The sequence below is a fragment of the Rhyacophila brunnea genome, unplaced genomic scaffold, assembly GCF_057557595.1.
Source record: "Rhyacophila brunnea isolate RB1 unplaced genomic scaffold, BYU_Rbru_1.0 scaffold_3, whole genome shotgun sequence".
In the NCBI taxonomy this organism is placed as follows: Eukaryota; Metazoa; Arthropoda; class Insecta; order Trichoptera; family Rhyacophilidae; genus Rhyacophila; species Rhyacophila brunnea.
The window spans coordinates 58636889-58661314 of record NW_028232965.1 but is presented as its reverse complement, the minus strand read 5'-3'; the positions used below and the strand labels follow the sequence as shown (position 1 = coordinate 58661314).

Here is a 24426-nt window from a genome sequence, read left to right as displayed (position 1 = left end):
ATGCATTAGCGATTTATCCGTTTCAGTTTAGAGTGAAACGTTTGGTCTATCGATCGATTCGAGTCACGTTTTCAATCGTCCGATTCGAAGTTTGCGGTTAATTATTGCTTATTCTGTGAAACGAGTCAGTAAAAACCCGCGAGGATGATCCCTACGTTAACTGCTGCCTTGGCCGTGAGTATTAACAATATATTACATTATTATCAACGTATATTTTATGTTATTGTATTCACCAGTTTAATGTAATATATTATTTTATATTGTATTGTGAATAAAAGTACAACAAAAATAATTAATATTTCATTATTTAGACGAACATTCGTGATCTCATTTGCCGAAGTTTTTAGGAAACCATGAGGGTCGAAAAATATCACGTGAACTGAGTAGGCAATTAACTAAAGATATAAATAAAGAGCCAGTTCTAACTTTCTGAAGCTTTGAGACACTTTGTGAACTCGATAGGCTATTATTATGCTTCCATGCCGTTAATTAGCAGTGTTAACGAGGGGTTACAGTATTTTTAACAAGGGGTTGATTATGCAAAAGTAGCAACACCCTTGATTAATTTATTGAAGGTTAAAATTGAGAATGAGTTTTATCGTAATTTTTTAGGAAATGATCTGACTTCTATTCATAACCTTTTTCGATATGCTGAATAAAATAACTGGGTGCTGATATTCAACTAAACATTAGCAAATCATGGGAAAACCCAATACCCCACCAATTTATTTATGTGTTTATCATAGGTACTTTTTATATTTTACTTTAGTACATACACATCATAATATGTAAGTAAGAATACTGATTTATTCTATCAATCAGTAGATTTTCTATATAAAATATTATACGGTTTACAATATTTATTATGTTGATTAGGTACTTTGTTGGTAAGTATATTTTACTGTGATAATGATTATATTCAAATAACTTTACCTAATGGCATGTTTTAACGGAACTATTGGCGAATAATTCATAAGAAACGTCAATCAAGATCCTTAGGATGGCTTAATGTTTGATTATAAATGATTTGAATAACTGGTTTTGTTATAATATTATTATTTATATGATATTAAAGTTAACGGTACATTATTTATATTGAACAAATTATCTAATTAATATATTCAAATTGCATTTTTATGCTTGATATACCCATGATATTAAAGCCGTGCTGACATTATCAACAATTTATTAGCACGTTGACAGTGTTAATCTTTAACAATACTAATGCTAATCCACATACTATGTTGGTAATGACTAGGACCGGTTTCGATCGATTTGATGGACACTGGAAGTAAACTGATCACTTAATCACGTCCCTCTAAGACAGTCTAAGACTTAGAGTCTAAGTGAATGAAACCGGTATTGATCGTTATCAAATTATGTGGATTACGCACTTTTTGTTTTGTTTCAATTAAACATCTATAGATGGTTCCACGAATAAACAGAACGGTGACAAAACAGAACAGTGATAAAACAGAACAGCGATAAATATAACTATGACCTTTCGGGAAAAATATAACATGTAATATTGAAATTTTCGTATGTATCTCTATATGTTGTATAGATTTTTAATAATACAGGTTTTGAATACGCCGTAAACAAATCAAATTATATAATTTCTGCATTCCTAATTGCTGGAAATTTTCAATTAAATGGGACTCAACTCGGTGTTACCGGCAAGCTAGGTACCCATATCTTGTATTAATCAATCTAATATGTTCAAAATGCTTAGGTGACTAGGTACAATAAAATAATGAGTAATTATGTGGAGTTCTGCATGAATATCAAAACCAACCAGATAAACTGAGGTTTTTGCGAAAAATGTCCAACATGAAGTGATTATAATATAATATATTCAATTTTTATATATATTTCGTTTATAAACTTTATTTTTAATTAATAAATAGAAAATTAATGATTTATTTTTCCCCTGGCTGCTCTGTTTTGTCACTGTTCTGTTATTACAATATTATTAGAAAATCAAGATATTACTTCTAATTCATTGTGTTTCTAACAATAGTTTTGGTAAAACAGCACACTTTAAATTCTAAATGTGGTGTTGAAATAACAAGGAATTTTGAATTTAAAATATGTATTTTTAGGGTATGAACGCATTCAAAATACGATGCAGCTTATATAATGTAATATAATTAATGTCCTTTCACGAAAGCTTTTAAGATATAAATGCATAATATTATGACCTTTTTAACATGTGAAATCGAAATATTATTTGGGTTTTCAGGTTTCATACAAGTTTTTTTGAAAATATTAGAAACTATTAATCGTTGTTATAGCCATGTTTCTCAAAATCACACTTGGTGTGCATCATAATATCTATTTTACAATACATTCAGTATGAATATTTTATAATATGTAGGTAATGCTACATCGGGTCAAAATTCGTAGGCATTTTATCACCCAATGTTTTTTTTATTAGAAAAAAATAATGAAATACTCACCAGTTCTTGGCAATTTTCCGCCAAATCTCGTTTTGATTCATCACAATCCAACCAATACAATATTTTAGAAGAAAAGTCGTCGCCAAATTAAAATTTCATTAGGTATTATTAATATTTTCTCGGAAAACAAATAAATATTTTTACAGTGACTTTCAATAATTTTGACACTTCATTAGAAGAATAACAAAATTTAGTAAAATTAATTCTTTTGTTTAATAGCTACGTATATTAATAAAAATTTGAATTAAGAATATAAAATAAATGAATAATTTTATTATTCTGTTAAAACTGAAAAGAATCGATTCCAAGCAAATAAGGTACAGTCCTAAAAACTTATCTAAAGAACGGTCAAAAATAGAACTTCGAACTATCATATGGACGCCATTTAAAAAAATGTTATTCGAATGTAAGATTCTGTCTAGTTGCGAGTATGATTGGGTAGTTTTCGACAGAGGCTCCCCCACCCATTCTATAGATAAGTTTGTAGGTCTGTATCTACCTAATTCATATGTGTAAAAACAAAATCATATTTTAAAGATCATTAAAAATCGTTTGTTTTTCAGTATAATATTATACTTATGTATAAAAGAAGGTATACAGTTAGAAATAATTTCTGATTGTAATAAATAGCACTATAACAGCTTTACTAATATAGATATTTTTCATTTCTAAATAATATTATTAATCATTCAGCATACCTACATAGTTTAAATTGAACGCGAATTATAAATAAAAATGCTAAAATATCTATTTGCCTTGGCATTGAAAATTTATACTGCAAACCTGATAATATTATGTATTAACGACGTCTGATAAAAAATCTCACGCGAGTCGTTAGCATCTGATAAACTATTCTATACTTATTGGAATATACTGACTTACATAACTGCAAATATTTATTTATGCTGTCGAGCGAGTTTTGTTGATATTGTGATATAAGTACTTAACAGATGTTAGGTGATTTTTTTAAAAGCTTAAATCTTCCATATATTATGATGCCGGAAAAGGGATTTTTTTTAAATTGTGACAAAATTACACAATGCAACGACCTACAATATTATTTTTATTATTTTAATTGGTGCGTATACCGAAAAAAATGCGTTGCGTTTATATTAATTAAGTTTACGGCTTTTATTTGGAAACACTAAATTAATTTCGATAAAAAATCATAAAAAATGTGTCTCAATATGTTATTGGAAGCTTCGATAAATGTGTGAATCATTTTTCATTCAGTACTTCAACCGTATTGCCCGGAAATATTACGGAAGATACGTCAAAGGGACAAAACATACTTACCTGCTTACAGTTGCGTGCATAATTCATAATGTTCATAATGCCTTTAAGCTTAGTGATAAACACGTTAATCCATTATTTAATCGCTTCTAAATACAATACATAATTTGCTTTTTTCATGGATACAACAACGTAAATATTATAATATTACTAGCTGACCCGGCAAACGTTGTTCTGCCATATAAATTATTTCTAGTGAATATTTTGGTTGTTAAATAAAAAATAACGAATGTATCGTAAGTTTGTGGGGATGGGATCTATGACAGAAAGAGGAATAGAGCGCTGTAGACGATGACCGCCGATAAAAACAAAAAAACATCAACCATTCATTTTTTCAATTCAAAATGACTAATGATGTTCATAATGAATGAATTACCTCTGACAGGATCTCGTTGTTTAATGTTTATGCAATATCCGTCTTGTCCCTTCCATAAAATTAGCGGATATTGGAGAGCGTTGTATGAACGGTGTGTGTCAGCGATGAACTCCAGATTATTGTTTCTTCTTCGAATCACGATTTCTCGCGTCGATGTGCGGTCGCCAACCATGATTCCAGCAATGTCGTCAACAACAGGTGCATTGAATCGACGCACGTGCTCTCCAGCTGGTGTTTTATCAGGATTGATAACAATAGCGTGATTGTCACTTTGCAATTCGTGCATGTGTGCTTTGAAGAATTTCAATAATTCATTGTGCTCATTCAACAGGGCGTCCAGTTCGCCGACGATGCGCCTGGAAATAGGCGAATTGAGGCCATTGTAGCCGCAACGTGCATCTACATGATTGATGTCCTCACCGCCCATGAAGTAGATTTGTAAAAATTTATGTGGTTCGTTTGGCATTGGCAGCAATGAGCCTACTTTGTGGTATACTTGGCCTCTGATTTTGAACGCAGAATGGAATTGTTGACCATTTGCCGCAGTATTGTGAACTATTTCTGTTGCTCCGAACGAAGTCATTTGGAAGCATGAATTGAATGTGCGAATGGACTTCCGGAACAGGTTTGAATCTGGAACCGTGCCGATGAGCAAGCCGTTCAATGGTTCTGGTGGTATCTCAATTTCTGGTAGTTGCACTTTTCCTGATGCGCAACACATCCCGGCTGACTCATGTTTGAATTTGAGCGCAAGACAATGGGGACATTCTTTGTCCATAGCACCAATCAGCACTTTCGGATGAGCGGAATATTCAATATCTGGCTCGTACTCGAATGCGAGACGAAGGAACGAAGCGGATGTAAATGTTCGATGTACTTGTTAGCGTTGTCGGTAATTGTTGTCGTTGTTGATTTCGTTCAGCTCGTGCCTCTTATGATTGAGATGCACGCAATTGCGACATGCTTACACGCACGTTTTTCTTCTCTTGTTGGATTTGTTCGTCTGTTCTTTCTGCTCTACTATTTCGCATGTTTGTTGCTTTATTTCTTCGACGGCCTAAATGGCCCCCCTTGCGTCTTGCTGGCATTGTGCACTGTAATACACGCACATAAAAATAGATAAATTAAAATAAATCGTACAAAATTTTGCACGCACTGCGTTGTGATATGCCGAATGAAATGTCAAAATGACGCGACGCTTCTCTTGAATTCTTCTCGGATGTAGCGCCATCTGTCATTCAACAACATAAATAATTTCGTTCTGTTTGAAATACGAACGACGGTTAAATTTGTTCATACAAAAATAATAAAATCGCGATTAAAAATGGGAGGGTGGGGGTAGGAGGGTTAAAATTTGGGGTTATAGGTATTTTTATGCCAAATAACAAAAAAAATACAAAAAAAAATTGTCAAAAAAATAAAAGAAAATTTTTCTGGATAGAGATACCCTAATCACCTAGCGGTATGAAATATACTTGTTGACCTATTCTCATACCTAACAAATATACATTAAAAAATTCATAAAAATCGGTCGAGCCATTTCGGAGGAGTTCGACCACAAACATCGTGACACGAGATTTTTATATATATAGAGATTAAAAATAATATGTGGTTACATGCGATTACTAATTTTAGTATTATAAACCTACTACCTAATTAATTTTATACGATTGATACTATATTATATTCATATTTTTAAATACAAACAAAAAAGATTATCGTAATGAGACAAAGCCTAAACGCGATCATAATATTAATTGTGAGCACCGAAAACTTAGAATTTGGAGCATATGTGGATGTTCAGCCATCTATTCATTTTATAGGAAATAATAAATATATGTCATTATTATGCCCTATCTTTTTTCATAGGAGAAATCAATATTTCATGATCATTTAAAATATTATATTAATACAATCGAAAGGCAGATATTATTGCAAACGTTGCCCATTCAAAAATAAGGTCATATTCTGATACATCACAATAAATGGCTATGGTGATAATACCTTTTACAATTGTTATTTTATCAACACGTGCATTATACCTTTAATAATTATATTAAAAAATAACATTATCATATAGTCCAATATAATATATCTATTGGATTATGTAATTGACTGGTATTTTTTTCAGAAATGTGTGTACAATAAACACTTTGTGTTCTATATTTTTGTCATGATATTATACTAATACGTATTTTATGATGGTTTAATATTGTATTTATTGATTGAGTTAGCATCTACTTACTAGAACTCCATTTTACAAAATGATAATATTATATTAAAACACCATTTTAGTCGATAGTTATTTTGGTTGTAACACCATTATCAAGACTAGGCGTTCATAATAGAGGTACAACCGAAATAGCTATCGACTAAAAAACGACGTTAAATTTAATATAAATTATATTAGTATTATTATTTTGTTTAATATATTATTATCTCAAGGTCCATTCTTTGCCATTCTTTCCCAAAATACCGTTTTATTTCAAATTTTAAATGATGACGTTTACAATAATACCCTTTCATGATAATAATAAAATATTCTATGATAATAACATGCTATTTTTTTATGATTAGAAAAGATAGAACATTACAGTGACATTTATTATAGATATAGTTCTCACAAAGTCTACAAGTTTTTTAGACGTAACTCCCAAAGATGGGCCCTTAAAACTTTTGCAATAAGGTATGGAGATACCTTAGATCAATTTTTCACCCAGCTCAGCATTGATTGCGATATTCATTGTGAAATATTATTTTTTCGAAGAAACAGGAAGGTATATACACATATAAACTTCTGTATCTCTTCGGATAACATAGAAACCTACTCATATATTGTAAGTTACCAAGTAATACATCGATAGTGCCACGTACAACATACAGATGTATATCAGCGAAGGCGAACCTTTTTATGCTTTATATGCCATCACTAAATATCTTTTAGTGTATGTAAATAACATTAAAGAGAACATAGCTAACTACAATAATATTTGAATGACGTAATATATACTATATATATATATATATTGTATTATGCTGCACATTATAATAAAATGTTATAATAAAAATAATCATATTATAGTCATCTTTAGCGTGCCATCGAAATTGTCTCGCGTGCCAAAGGAGGCAAGCATGATATTGGTTCGCTACAGCTGATTTATATTATAATATTATGATGTTTAGATGAAGATACATACATACATTGCATGAAAAACTATTGTCACGACTTAATAATAGACGCTGACTATGCATAGTATTGAAGATTCGTTTCTGAACATAAAGCCGGATTTACATTCACATTATCCGTATGCAAATATTTTGATACAATGGTAAGAAACAAATTTATGTTAATTATACAATCCCACAAATAATAATAAAGCTATAGAAGTAGTTTTGTTTCCAGCCGAAGTGAAGCAATCAGTGAACTGAAGGGGTGCCAGGGGGTGCAATCAGCTCCGTGTACAACGTAGTTAGGAGGGTTAATAATAAAGAAGTAACATAATATTTTTATAGAAGTGTTTTTTTCCAAAATAATACAAGTAATATATAACTACCTACATAATGTGTTTTTTTGTTTCCATAAAAATATGTATGGGTTAGAGTTAGAATATAAATTTGCACTCCTGATACCATTTCTTCTTAATTTAACACTGCAGAACTCTATCATAATATACATATTATATAATTATATAGAGCTACTACATATGTATTAAATATAATACTATGACACTGATTGAATGGCAATTGATTAGCAATCCAAAATTATTTAAGACCTGAATGAATACTTTCTTGTGGCTAGCTAGCTATTATTATTCAGGCATTTCATTGTATATTTTGGTATGATAAACTATTTTTTCAAAATTATTATGATTACGGAATAAATTGATTTCATAGTTATTATTGGATGAGTAAATTGATGAGATCTCATCTATTGAGCGAATGACTATCAAGCCATTATCACAAGAGATGCCCACAATGAACCAATATGAATGGTCATTAGATAAATTATAAGCTTATAACTTATCACTAATTTAAAACTATGTCTTTCCACCGAATAGGTACAGTAAATAAATTTTAATAAGTGTATGGTCATACTTAACCACTTTTTCTGTTCAACTAAATTTTTCTGCTTCACAATTTAAGTCCATTCCTAAAATTGATCTATTTTAGTCACATATTCGTTATGCTCATAATATACCATCTAAACAGAAATAAAAAAAAAAAGTTAATTTTTGTTGACCATGTCCGATCCCAATAAGATCATATATTATGATCCTCCACAGAGTGGATATTTGTACTAACAGATTTTTTGTTTTCGCGAGAAATGGATGTTAGCTACTTGCTCAACCTATTAGGTCTAAACTCTGACTCCAAACACTAATTAAAAAACGATACTTATGTGTATTTACCAGACCCAGAATTTTAACCTGGGATCTACATCATTATAAGCCGACGCGTAAACCGCTTGGCAATCGTGGGCGTAATTTTAATAAATTAAAACGTGATTTCAACTTATTGTCTCTCGTTTTTTCATCAATGTACATATATCTATATTGGTATATAAACCTAAGTATATAATATAATAGTGATGCTAGTTAAACAATATATATAGGTATATATATTAATTAATGTAATGTCTGTCCGTCAAAATTGTAATCTTAATTCCATTGAAGTGACTAACATTGACGCAATTTAATATTGTATAATATATACCAAAATATTTTTTACTGTCTGATCATATTTATAAATAATTACAAGATAAAAAGAACTTTTTATATACCACGTTTTTAAATTGTCTGTTGAATCATATAAACTTGAAAATTCTATGTATTTATAAAAACTTTTTATTGTACTTTATAGAAATACTGAATAAATATTATAGAATACAGAAATGTGATTTCGACATTTCGTATTGATTTCCATAGTAACGCACGTACATATTAATAATTTAGTTTCTAGGACCCACTTAGCAACCAATACTGGTGAGTAGTAGATATTACTTCTAACGATTTTTTTTCCGAAACATACAAAACAGAAATAATTGAAAATTAATTCAATTCTGCTTAAAGATGGCCAAAAGTATTAAAAGAATGCATTGTCGTCGTGTTCTGATATATTCTAAAAGTTTCAAATGTCTAGTTAGTCGGGAAGTTAGTTAAAGATCTTGGACAAACAAGAATACGAGCTAATAAAAACGTGGTAAAATAGGCATGAATCTAAAATAAATATTACCTATAATATAGATAGGCTACATATTTTGTTAAACACTTTAATTACAACACCAAAGTGTCTTTATTAAAACGCGCATACTTATGTAGGTATCTATGTAGGTACGGTATATAATATATTATGTATATTGTGATTGTTGAGTGCTATTTAACCTTTTGGGCTATGGAAGATCCGGTACGCGAGGTTTACAACAACTTTTCCATTTTCAAAAAACCATTGTCACTATTTTTTTGGAAGTCACGAATCATGTTATACGGCTTGTACCTACCTAAGTATTCACCAAATAAATTGAAATCTTTTAATATATGACAAAAACAGGTTAAAAATGAATTCGTTGTATTAAAATAATTATTCATCATACGCGCACAAAAAAACTTGTCACAAAAAAGATTTAAAAAATACGACGTAATAATTATTTATTATGTTCAAATACAATTAAGTATGTAGATACTCAGAAAATGCATTTTCAGCATTTTAAGTAATTATTTTCATAGATTCATATTGCGATGGTTGTCAAACATTACGTATCTACTCTGGATTCAATTAATTAATTTCAGCACTAATATAACAAAGAAAATTTACGGCATCCACTAGCGCCTTCCACTCTTCGCAATTCCCAGTTCTTTGTTGTCACGTACATTCACTGAACTTTATGAGTTCGTCATTCTAGCGGGCTTAAGAGCGCCCTATAAAAAGTTATTTTTAAAATAAATTGATGGTATATTATAATTTTCTTTATCTCATTTTATATAATAACTTTCCACCAACAACTGGCGATCACATAAATCGTCGGTGTTTAGTAAAAAGGGCGAATCAACGATTTTGGCGAAATCGAGATTTTAATGAAAATACAATATGTACCCCACTAGCTTTGTTCTGTAAAAATGGCGAATTTGTATCTTCACAGGAAAGTACTTAAAAACGATAATCGACTAAAATTAAATTAATTAAAATTACGAATAAAAAGCGAATATGACATATTAGGCCTTTTAAAATATTATATAATAATGCCTATTATAATGACAGTATTCTTTCTAAGCTTTATTATAAACTTGTTAGATATTTATAATCATCCACAGGTCATAAACAAATAAATGTCAATAGTTAAAAATCCTCCTCCTGTAAAATAGCATTTTGGTTAGTTCGCCCTTTTTACAAAACAGCGACGATATATTAGTATATTATTTAATTTTGATATGATAATATTATAATATGTACGAAGGGTTTTCTATACGATGAACATGCTGGGCTACTTATGTTACGAGTATAGTATTGTGTTGTTAACAGATAGGTATTCAACTGCTAAAGTCATAATAACTATAAAATATTGTGACGCAGATACATTTCAAGGTGAAGATGATCATCTCATCTATGATCATTTATCCATTATTAGTTTCATAATAAATCCACATTGTTTTTGTTAGTCAATCTTCATTCAGCTTAAGTATCGTAATCAACGTAAAATATTATTTAAATTCTGGCAGACTGAGATAGGAACGTGATCGTGTTATTGATATGCAAATAGTTTCATTTTTAAATACGCACTTTACTTCATATAATATGCGTAAGTTTATTCTAAAACTCTATATACATAATATATTGTGGGTATGCTATTGTATAGATTCATCTGCGTTTTAGAGATTTTAGAGATAGAGTGATGTTTAGATTCTTATTTATGATTGTGTAGCATACAAATAATAAAAATGGTCAGAGAAAATGTTTTCCTTATGGTATAAATATAAATCTATTTATATATTTATCATATTAATTTTTAAAATTTATTAATTTATAATTGATTCACTAATAGCCTATATAGAATAGCCTATAAGAGATAAGTATGTAGTAAAAGATAATACGATATTATGTTATATTAAATATTTTCAAATGCGTATGCACTGCTTAAATTTGATATATAAATTAATCGTGGAAATTTTGTTGTCGAAATTACAAACTACGCAATAGCAGAACGTCTGTTAATAATATTATGATATTTTAAAGATCCAAGGTTCACTGTTAAAGCGGCCGATATTAAAATATATATGTCACACTTTTGTAAAAGGTTCATTGCTATAAATATTACTGTCAAATAAACATGCAACATATTTGATTTGTGATCTCTGCCTAATAAAATAGAATATCTGGCCGATATAGTAATAGGCGAAGAGGCAACCGCGACGCGGCTACAGGTGAATCGAGAAGGTTACGCGGAACTCATCTTCGAACAGGATAATCTAACGCAATCTGACCTCTACAAACGTAACCTATAATTATTATTGGTGTTCACCTTTTAAATGTAAAAAATAACTACATATCTAATTAGATTTTGTTATTGATAATTTAAAATGATTAATGGAGCCATGAAAACGATCGCATGTAATGACCGAAAAATTGTTTTAATTAACGACAACGGCTCAATACTATGCTGAGAATAATATTTTATGGACCTACTTATGAAAATTATTGGCTTGTTCAAAAATCGTGAATGATTAATTTTGAAATAATTTTATGAATGTGAGCTTTTAATATTCTGATATTTAGACCTTACCTAGTTTCGTTGTTTAATTCAGAATTGATGTAGAAAATGTATTATGGAATTCAGTTCATAATATTGTTTTTCATATTCTTCTTTTTATGCCATATCCGTTATCAGCTGATGTCGACGATGAGACCGGCCATTTTTTCACTATACTTTTTTTATATTAAACGTTTTTTTCTCAAAAAATATTTTAAAAACATGTATAATGATATAATATGTATTTACAATACTTATGACACATTCACATAATTATAAATAGATATTTTTATTCATTTAGTTGCTGTCCTAATATTCATGTGATTCAAGACAAAAAAATATTATGCTTGAGTCTTGAGTTACTAACCTTTATTATTGCATTAATTTAATATTATTATGCACATAATTGTCTTTACAGATTTTTAAGTGGTCATAATGATATTTACTTTCTAATTTAAATAACAAATGTTTTAATTCAATCGAAGGTGAAATTCAAAAATAACTGTAAAAAAACAATAGATACTTATGTTCAAACATATATTACGAAGGTTACTTAAGAAAACTTAATAAGATAATATCTGACATAATCGTATTTCAATAAATTTATGATAAAAACGATCTGTCACATAGAATCACTTCAATAAGGATTTTCTCAATTGATATTATCTTTTGTTTTAATCGATGCTACGGACCTACGGACCTACGAGATACTCGTACATAGCCTGAAGTCGTAAGATGACTGGCGGTGGCATGAATTCTTCGAGGTTCAATATACCTACCTACTTCACCCAATAAGCGGACATGAAACAAAAATTGTTTATTTATTTCCATATAGGTAATATGATTTTTCTTGCAAAAAATTGACTATCACGGCTATTAGGTTGATGTTTTGTTTTGAAGTTTTATGATTATATTTGCTTAAAATGATTTAGGTATTTGCAATAAAACAGTCTGCAGTTCAACATTATACATACTTACATCTCCATATTTATAATACGATTATTAAAACAAATAACTGTCTGCTTTATGATAGGCGGAGTTTTTTTTTTGTTTTTTTTTTATAAAAGTAATTATAGCAATTTATTAAAATGTATTTTAAATGATGATTGTCGAAACAATAAAGCATGTTGTTGGTCAGAAACTCGTAAATCATTTCCCAACACAAAACATTGTTTTTTTCCAATAGAAAATAGTTTGCTTTTGACAGAGAAAAAAGACATTATCTACCTATAATACAATATTGAGTGAGATGTTCGTGACAGCACAATAATTTTCATATAGGTAACGTAACGTAAAGCTAATGACACCAATTGTAGCTCGTAGTACTAGATCTTTTTTATTTTGCGTACGATCGTGTAACAGGTTTTAATTTAAGGAGATAATTTGAATAAATACTACAATTTGAGATCTTGAAGTACCTACTACTGATTAAATTATTTTTATTTACTGGCATATTATGAAAAAGTGATACAGTAATTCAGTTGAAATGATACTCGGGTTTGCTTCTTTACCATGCGTTGGTGTAGAATATCACCCATGTAATCATGTCAGTGTACTAGAACTTTGTTATTGGATTAATAAAGTAGATACTTTATTGACCATCTCTGAACGTAACTATTAATTTTCTTTTTCCTCGCCAATGTCACTATTACTTCCACGATACTTGGTCCTCGGTTACTCTCTACTCCAGTTGTCCATCAGCAACATCTCTTTAGCTACTTTCCGTCCACCACTAGTCTCCGCACCCTTTTAGGTATATACCGTGGCGTAACAAATGGTAACTGCCGGCTGTGCTTACAGCGTTCCCGGAAAATCTTCCCGTGACTCTCGTTATAAAGGCCGTGCACTAGTCTGCAAGTCTTGTGTGCCATATGATATAGGTAGGTTCAACACATATCATCAATGAAAGTATTAATACAACTGTATTATTTAAATTTTGGAACAGTTCTTGGCGGTCACCGTATATGCTGGTCCTCCTGTAGAAAAACCACTGATTTTTTTGGACTTGTCACCGGAAGAAGCTCAACGGTACATTCATCAGCCACCGTTCCAACAACCAGAACTTTCTGTCAAGACAGCTTCATTGCCATTGGTATGACAATATTGTATAAAATATGCTTATGAAGGAACATCTTCTTATTAAAATATTTGTCCGACACGGAACTTAAAATAATGAAAAATTTTGTAATATTTTATCCGTTCAACTGTTTGATAATAATTACATAGGTACACTCAAATCCAATAATAAATGTATTTTTATTATGCTATATATTATAGTTATTTAATTAAATTAAATAGATAATATATATATCATTTTTTATTCACTCAAAACTTATTTGCAACGATTTTTGAGTATTATTAATTTTTGAAATCGAATTAACAATTTTTATTTTGTTGTAGGTAAGAAAGTCCGACCCAAACTTTAAGTCAGCTGAAACTGGCCCTTTAGAGGGCCACTACTTCAAAAATGGACGAGAAATTGAGAACACTGGCGATTACCTTGAAGACGTAAGTATTTTTAACAAAAATAAAAACACACTTTTTAGCTGATTTTATCTTTACGTTTACAACTAAATCAAACATATTATTTTTGGTCAATCTGGTCTTCGGATAATGTTAAAAAATATTATAAGCGTATGGAAAACTACAAATATTTGGTATTGACCTTATTCTTGCATAATATTCATTATTTGAATAAATTTTATTAATCAGTCATGATAAATATTCAGGAATAGAAACATGTATGATAGTATGCATAAAACATGCATGGTATATTAAAAATATGCATTGATAAATACCTGGGTTCATCATTATCATAACACAATATATATAGATTTTTACGAGCCAACTAATTGTAAAGTTCATTTGTATAATAAATAATCTATTGTGTCAAATTACAATAACTACATAATAATATGATGCGTATCATGATTTCCAAAAATAAACGCCATTTAATCACATATTTACTTTTATTTTATCGAATATATTTTTCGACATCATGTATATATTGTTTTTATTATAAATTGTTTTCTTGCGAAGGCGGATGTAGTATTATAATGGGATTGATCTTTCATATAAATATTTGCATAATAAAATTAATAATGATATCGATGTTCATTGTTGTCTAACTCAATCAAATCTAAATCATTCTCCATCGCATATATCTACAATAAGAATTGTAGAATTATTATTCTAAAACATAGTCAACGCAACTATAAATAATGATTACCGCTTTTGCTAGGTGTACGTAGCTTCACAATTCCATGGCCAAGATGGATTAGGAGCGGCTGCTTTCGGTTATTCCGCTCCAGAATCATCACGCTTGGAGAATATCGAAGCCAACGGAAAGGTTCAAGGATCGTATACTTTCAAAGATGCTCAGAACAGACTCATAAAGGTACACATACTATAAATTAAATTATTATCTAACATATTTTTTACGTACCTAGAAAAAAATAATGAAACAAATTTGGTTTATGAAAGTTCAATATTATTTCCGATTCATTCATTTTTCTCTAATTAGCATGATAATATAATGCTTTTTCAGGTTATTAAAATTAGTTATATTTAAACGAGGCGCCCAAAAATGATTTTTTTGCGTATTCTACCACGTTTTTATTAGCTCGTATTCTTGTTTGTCCGTTACAGATTTTTTCTTGTGTATCCAGTACATTTTTTTCTTGTTTATCCAAGATTTGTATTTGACGATTGAAGATTTTTAACTAACTTCCCGACTAGCTAGACATTTGAAACTTTTAGAATATACCAGAACACGACGACAATGCATTATTTTAATACTTTTATCCATTTTTAGGCAGCATTGAATTTATTTTCAGTTAATTCTGTTTTGTATGGAAAGTTATTATTGTTGGTTGCTAAGGGGGTCCTAGCAACTAAATTATTAATATATACGTGCGTTACTTTGGAAATCAATATGAAATGTCAACATGACATTTCAGTATTTTATACTTAATATTTATTCAGTATTTCTATGAAGTACAATAAAAAGTTTTTATTAATACATAGAATTGTCAAGTTTATATGATTCAACAGAAAATTTAAAAACATGGTACTTACATAAAAACTTCTTTTTATCTTAATTTTTATATAACGTAATTTTTATAAAATATTTCCGAGCGACATGTCCGACTTACTATGGCCTCTATCACATCGCTACTTATTGTCTGCCACCTTTTCTGGTATTTTTGCGTTATATTTCACAAGCATACGTGAGCATTGGTAGCACATACCTATCGATTGAACACTTTAGGCTTTACGCCTAAATTCACTGTATATCATTTTGGTTCTATGAGCAATCTCGTCAATTAACATTCGATATCCGTGATATTGGTACACGATCTTTGGCGCGCTCGATTTGAGTGCCATTGCTGAACATCGCTTATTTAGATCAGCAAAGCAGGTTATAATTACTTTCTTCTTTAAGATATTTATATTTAAACTTACTATGCGGCTTTCGTTTGCACCCTTTGCTGTACGACTTTTGGGTCTTTCGAAAAGATGTCATCTGCAAAAAGCAAGTGACTGAACCATTTGCCGTTAATGGCGATTCATTTGTTCAAAGTAACGGTAAATAGTTTGATGAGTTCGTGTCACCTTGCCGGACACCCTTGCTAATAAGAAACTTACAAGATGGCTTATAAAGTTTTTTTCGCAAGCTGTTGTATTACTATAATACCTATGAAGTTTATTTAGTGCCGTAAGATTCCTTGATTGCACAAGGTGTAGGTATAGTTGATAATTTTTAATGGAATCAAATACTTTTGCATTTTCATATTCAATGAAACTTTTGATATCGCTCTACAACTTCCTCGACAACCTGTATAATATTACCCATATACGACTTAAGTCCAGTTTGCTCTCTCTTTTTTAGCAGCGTTTCGACGGTTGGAGAGTATTTTTGAAAGCTTTAGACATAATTGGACACAGACTAATTTGCCTATAATTTACTCAGATTTTTATAAAATTATATTTACGTTTTATTACGATATGTACCAGGTTCAATATTTTGCTGATGAAGAAGGATTCCATCAAGAAGACAACATTCCTCATGTGGCCCTTGAGCCGGCACAGGAAACACCGGAAGTACACGAAGCTCGTCTCGCCCACGAAAAAGCTTGGCAGGAGGCAGCTGATCTTGCCAAGGCTAACCCTGACCCGCAGTAAGATAATTCATTATTTCTATGATGGCTCTTGGGACATTTTCGGCGTTTCCCGTAGAGGTTCCTTTTTAGATTCAATTTTCAGAAGGCGTTTTTGTTTAAAAAAAAAAAAAAAAAAGACCATGTTCTCGGTGAACCATAGATATTATTTAATTTACTAATATTTTAAAACTGAAACTGAGGATATTATATGCTTTAACGTTTTCAAGAGAGTCAATGTTTCCGTACCGGTAAATTTATGATATTTAAATAAATCTGATATGAAGTAAATGGTGAGAATTAAACGCACTTTACATAATATTAATAAAAGTAGGTACACGATAACAAAAAGTTAGAAAATATGTTTCACTTAATTAAAAATAATAGCACAAATGAATAAATTAAATCACTTAAAATGTTGTACAACGGAACCAAAATCATAAGCCACCTTGTTGAAACGCTGCTTTCACTAAGCCCTGATAAGATATCAATTTCTAATGTGTTTTCATAAATCAACGACAACTGTAACATGGTCAATTGGAACGACGGGGAGAATAGTTTTTTATTGTTAATACATTTTCATAACTAATAACAATTCTACAATATTTTATTTCAAGATATCAGAAGACATTACAGAATGTTTTACTGTCATAAATGTCAAAACTGTCGTTAATCGTCTCTTGATCAGTAGCAAAAAGTGCATCGATACGAAGTTTAAATAATCATATATGTTGCAGAAAATCTAATAAAACAGTAATATATGAAAATAATCTCGCATTCCTAATTGGTAATTGATATTATCATTGTGTACAAAATATTCTTTGTAGTAATTAAAACGTTCGTAAAGTAGTTGTGAGTAGTGAGTTACAATAATCTATTGACAAGTCAAAACTATTGCTTTCCATGTGTAAATTATTGATCTTTTTATCGCTGTCGTTTGTTATTTCGATTTGTAAAAACTATTTATTTCCAATCTGAAAAATATATGTTAATGTTGTCAGGGCTTTGTGAAAACAGTTGTTGTGCAAATAATTATATTAATGTTCTCCTTAAATTAATTGTATTTGTGGTGAATACCAAGTTTAGGTACAATACTATAATACCACTAAGTAACCGCTGAACCTCCTGAAAACATACTTTTATTATTTTGTTGCAAGCTATTATTTTATTACAAGGTTGAATTATTTAAAACATGCGATTATCAAGTTTCGCCCATTTAATAGTTTCTGCAAAAAGTTGCTAATAAATACAACATTAACACTTAAATGCATGGTGTATTCATAGGAATACACAGCATAATATGACGTCTATTATCCAAATCTTCCAAATTTTAGTGTTGACGTAAACCTTTTAATCATTATCAAAGTCTATGCGTCCATTTAGTTTCATATTTGATCACCAGACGATTCAAGTATATTTTTTATTACGCATTAACCACACCAATCTGACATTTCATCGGATCGTGACGTTTTTCCATGTTGGCAGTGCTATATCTATGAAATATTACATCTTCCAGTCCTACAAAAATTCATTTTATAATGAATGAAGGTCAGTCAAGCAAAGTTTTATAAAATATTGTAAATATTTTTGTAAATTTCTAGAATAATGTGATATTTACGTCTGTATTCGTTCGTATACACCATGCATTAACGGGTAATATTTACCACATAGGAAGCTAATTTTTGTGAACATATTTTAGTCTTTTTAGATCAACTATGGCTCGCCGACACTATTTAACTGACAAGAAACTTGAAGAGTATGCTAACAACTTATCTGACAGTGAGGATGGAATGGATATCAGTGACGATGACAATGAGATAGATGGGAGGTATGCAAGATGACGAAGCGGAAGTTTCCACTTTTGATCCAAATGACGACTCGCCATTGCAAAAGGATGAGTCCTATGATCAACCAATACCTTCAACTTCAAGTCTTCCACCTTTAAAAACTAATCCCCTAAAACTATTATGAAAAAGGAAAAATATAGCACTGGATGAAGCCTGCTCATCTTTTTTAGGTAGCACATCACTTCTTCAGGACTTCAACATTAAAGCTCAAAACACCTTACCAATTCTTCAATTATTTTTTTTACCAACGATATAATTGAAGAAATAGTTGCACAAACGATTTTTTTTCCATTGAAAAGACCCGAGTAAGCCCGTGGGAGTTTCTTGTTTTGAAATAAGGGAGTATATAGGTATAATTATTTTCATGTCTGTCTTTCGATATCCTGGCACTCGTTCATACTGATCAGATGTATATCCGTTTTTATCAATAAAATCAACATACAAATAAATTTGAAAAGATTCGTCAGTTTCTGCACTTCAACCAAAATGGATTCTTCCCAGAACAGACCCTAACCACGATAGGCTACATAAAATAGGCCTATTTATGATAAATTAAATCAAATGTTCTGTAAAATTCCTATGGAGCAGAGGTTGTGTGTAAATGAACAAATATGTTCGTCAAAAATTGGACATTACATGAAGCAGTACATGCGTAAAAAGCCAAATAATTGGGGCTTCAAGTTGTTTGTGCTATGTGATGTGTTAGGGTTTGGCTATCAATTTGAAATATACTCTGGACAAGAAAATGAGGCAAAAAACAGACTTCCGTCTGAACCAGACCTAGGAGCAAGTGAGAATACTGTCGTCAGATTATTAAGAAAAGCTTCAAAAAAACATTAATCATATCGTATATTTTGATAACTATTATACAGGAAAATCTAGAGTATATTATGAGAAATGTGGAGTCGTAATATTGTGCTTAAATCAAGCAAAAAATTGTTTTAAATTATTCCATAATGTATTATAAATTGTTTTGTTAGTAATTATAAGAATTTGTTTTATAATTATAAGGCTTTAATTAAGTCCTTCAATTTTTCCATTACATGTTGTACACTTTCACTTTTATGAGCTAAATGCATGGTGTATTCATATGGATACAAACGGTTTTTATATTTAAATTTGTCCAAAAAATATTTATTATTTTTTTTTATTATTTTCCCCATGTTATAGACAATCAACAGCATATGAATATATTTTTTTAATGAAAGTCGGAAAAATCATGCATTTAAGGATTAAAATTATTATTTTGGATAACGATGTAATATATGAAAAATATATATTAAATTTTTATATTTATTTTTATAATAAGATTAAACACACATACTATGAGTGAAATTATTCTGTAAAATACTCAAAATCTGTAGATATATTACCTTAATAATAACTACGTGGCAATAAAAAATAGGGACCGTAAAGTTTACCTATAAAAAGCTAGGAAGGGGGGGGGGGGGTGTGCTTAATCCAGTAGTGGGTTGAGTTCGCCTGATTATATTATTATACGAATATATTACTATTACAGATTTCCATGGCAGTGTGATTAGGAACAAAGGATTTTTGTCTAAAATTTAACTTTTATAAATTAAATTCAACATTACCTACTGATTTTCACTAGGTCTATACTTATGAAAAAAGTTGTGTAAATAATATTTGTGAATATGATAAATTTTAGTCCAATATTAAGGCTAGTGTTATGTATTTTCAGCGGGGAGTATGATGGCAGGTACGAATACGTTGACGTCCAAGAATCGAGCCCACTTCAAGAGGTGAAGGCACAGCTGAAACAGGAACTGAAGCAACCGAAGCAATACAAAGGAGACGATGAAGCAACCGTAAGATACAACTTAACCTTTATAATAACACTTGATGACTATTAAAATGATACTACGATTTTCATAAATAAATGAAAGCTTATGATGTCGACTATGAACTATTGACTTCATAATCATAATTAAGTCAATACATACTATTAGTTTTCTTTGCACACAGTTCGACAGCTAACATATAGATATATAGGTATATATTATCTATTCCACTATTATTATTCATAATTAGTATAAATGACAAAACTCTATATCATTTATGATAAATATTGGTCAAAATCCTTTAGATACCTACCAAACTAAGTATTTTCTACATATACGGTTCTTTTGAAGACCAGATTCTAGATTTAACTGTAAATTTCTTTGCATTAAAATATTTGCGAAATACAGAATAGATCTGTTTCTTAGAATAATATTATTATTATGGTCTTATTTGACTGAGACATAATAATATTAAAAATATCATATTTTTTCTTCTATCACGTTTTAGTAGTAAAATATTATTATTCCATACAGCTTTTTATAAGACTTTTTGGATGCTTTTTTATTGCGATAACTACAAAAATAAAAACAAAATATTGTTTAGTTTTAGATAATAGTATCTATTTTTTATATTCATTCAGTTAGATAATATGCCGATAACTTGCTAATATTGCCATGCATGTACATCCTGAATCACGATGTACTCCAAGACTAACATAGATTCAATATCTTCTCACTATGGAGATATTGTCTTGACATATTTTGTACGAATACTGAATATTATCAATATAGCCAATCCTTGGTAGAATGCTCTGGGTCCATATATAAAATATTGATTGACTTCCACCCAGCAAGCGGTATTTGAACTCATGCCACGTATCAGAAGCGCAGTGATTTAGCTTAGTATGTTCTTGCACGTCTGCAGAGTAATAAAGCATATTATATAATTACTAACATATACTACGCGATTTACTGAATCTTATGACATTGCGATTTTCATGAACTTAATTATTGGAGTTTTTGGTGTCGTACGTCGTACGCCGTACATCCAACCTCTGTGGTCATGCTATATAATGTAAAATAAGAAGAATTAAAAGTCGTCATCAATACAATATTTATGACGTGTGTGCTAGCATCTTGATTGATGAACGTGTGATCAGTTTAGCATTTAAATAAAATTAAAAAAAATAATTTATATAATTATTCTTTCGTTTCAACATAATGACCTTAAGTTTCTTGATTTATAATAAAGTTATATTAATTTGCATAGCCATAGAATTCGGAAACACTTTATTTATGTTTTTAAAACTTATTATTACAGCTGCCTATTACCACGGTGTCGATTTGATTTATATATAAGCGTATTTTTATGCAATTTTCCAGGGACCTCCGCGAGGATTCTTCTACAGCTTTAAATATCCGGTTTCCATCTTGACACCCAAGTCACAGGCAGGCCAAGGTCAGGGTCATGGTCAAATAGTGGACGACGACACAATTGCCATCAACGCGCAGCCGTCCAACGCGAGGTTCCAAATCGCAGAGCGACCTATCGAGGTTCATGACGCCCAAGTACCGCAAAACAACCATAGCGAATAAGCATTAATAAATAACCTGTTCGTACTTCCAGAGACAAAGTATTATGATTGCGATTTAAACGACAAGTTACCTCTGTGGCAAAGTGAATAGACATTCGTTATATTATGATTGTACCCCATTCATTTTATCACAGAAAACTATAATTGTATTTATATAACATAAACGTGCATTAAATAAATTAAATATTGGAGTTGACCAATGCTTGACCCGTAAATAAATGTTGTACATTTTTCCATGCGCTCGAGCGTTGGTCTCGTGAATGCGTTGATATATATTTTTTTATGTTTTCTTTGCATTAACAGTTAGTAGGTACCTAAGCACGTGTCCCAATAAACTGTATCAAAAATATTCATCAATCGTATTATTTAACTATAAAGTCTATCTATGTATAATTATATTACAATATGCAAAATAATATTTATCACTACTTAGTGCATTATCTTTGTCGTATCCTCTTTCAGATTAAGTATGACGTGTCACCCCAAAAATGAAGTGTACATTTAATCATGAGAGAACATTACAGCAATTTGGATTTTGTAATTGAAATATAGAGTGTAAATAATATTTAATGATTAGTTTTATTTAACAAATTAAATTTATTATGCTGGATTGTAGGGTAGGTCTTGATCATATACAGTGGCATTTTGATTTATCAGAAACAGAGAATAGTGGAGAAATTGTATCATTAATTCGGGATTATCGAAGACTCCCTCCCATTGATGAAAAATAACGGTTCTTATCGAGTTTTTGAGAAATGATTTTGCCATCAGAAAAAGCAAAAAGAAGAAAAACTCTCTAAATTGATATATTATGTACCTACGCTTGTAGGTATTTTTTGTTATTTTCTCCAAAATACCGTGGAAAGTAAACTACATAATATACCTACACATTATTTAACATACATAATTTGAAAATACCTCAGATATAAACCTATTAGAAAATCTTGACAAAATACGACGCCAGGCGGGAGTCAAACCGTATCCATCGGAGTTGTGTCAATATGCTTTACCATTGAGCCACCTGCGTCCTACCTAATTACGACGAAATTGGCTAATATTCATACATCTGAAATGCTTTACGAATTATGTTAATTTTGCAAACGGCTTTTGTGGTTTGAATTAAGGTACATACCATTCAATAATAGGTACTATTCTGATTCATAGCCGAGGACTATCAGGATCTCTCCAACTTTTCTTGGACTCGCTAATAATTTAATAAACTATTTATTTATACTTTTTTAAATTTTGCCATATATTATGTATGTGGCAAATTTGAAATCCGTCATTTGTTTGCGGGGATTTGACCTATTTTGAAGATTCTTTTACTGGCCTTTCTGTAGAATAGTCAAGTTGATAAATGTGCCCACCGTTTCATTTAACACTATTGAATAAAAGCGTGGTATAAATTTGTTAAGTACATACATAAATTATAATAGTAAATATGTACCACCAATGTTATGATATGCTATATAACAAGTAGGTATAGATTTTACGTGTATGTAAAATATGGTGCATTATGTTTTATTTAAATATCAGTGGGATAAGTAAAATAAGACTGTTATAGATTTATGGAAATGTATAAATATTTATAAGCAACATATTTTGAGATAGGTACTCATACGTACGTACTATTATTGTTTTGTTTGCCAAAACGAAACTCAAATAGCGCTTGTTCTCTGTTCTTTAAATTAAATCGAAATACAACTAAATACATAATACACATATCATGAATACTTAAGTACAAACATTTTTGTAGATGATTAGACACTCACCTTTTGTTCTATGAGTGGGAGTTTGAATCCCGCACATGCTATTTTTGGGTATAACCAAAGCATATTAAGGTTATGTACTAATTCAATAATATGCAACGTTGATTTAAAAGTGGAAACATTGCAGATTTTTTTTAAATATATATTTTTACGATCAGAATAATAGTATGAATCATTATTTTTATAATCATTCTAATTAAATTTATTATGAAAATATGGCTCACATACTTGAAAATTAAATTATGGCATTAGTATCTAAATCCTCGATATGTTAACTTTTTCAAATTTAATTGAAGTAATATTACCATTAAGGGATGATGGGAAGAATTGATATAATATATTTATTTAGTTTATTGTGACATATTTATGTAGTATTAATATCCAG

The 24426-nt window shown here is 30.2% G+C and overlaps 1 protein-coding gene across 1 annotated transcript; it reads left to right on the top strand.

Annotated features, from left to right (window-relative positions):
* Positions 1 to 22625, top strand: LOC147068624 (uncharacterized). The gene is made up of 7 exons (XM_085952092.1): positions 1 to 174; positions 13815 to 13961; positions 14270 to 14377; positions 15111 to 15266; positions 16886 to 17049; positions 20578 to 20704; positions 22061 to 22625. The coding sequence occupies exons 1-7, from the start codon at positions 145 to 147 to the stop codon at positions 22271 to 22273; spliced, it is 945 nt and encodes a 314-aa protein (XP_085808218.1). The 5' UTR covers positions 1 to 144; the 3' UTR covers positions 22274 to 22625.
* The last annotated feature ends 1801 nt before the right edge of the window (positions 22626 to 24426 follow it).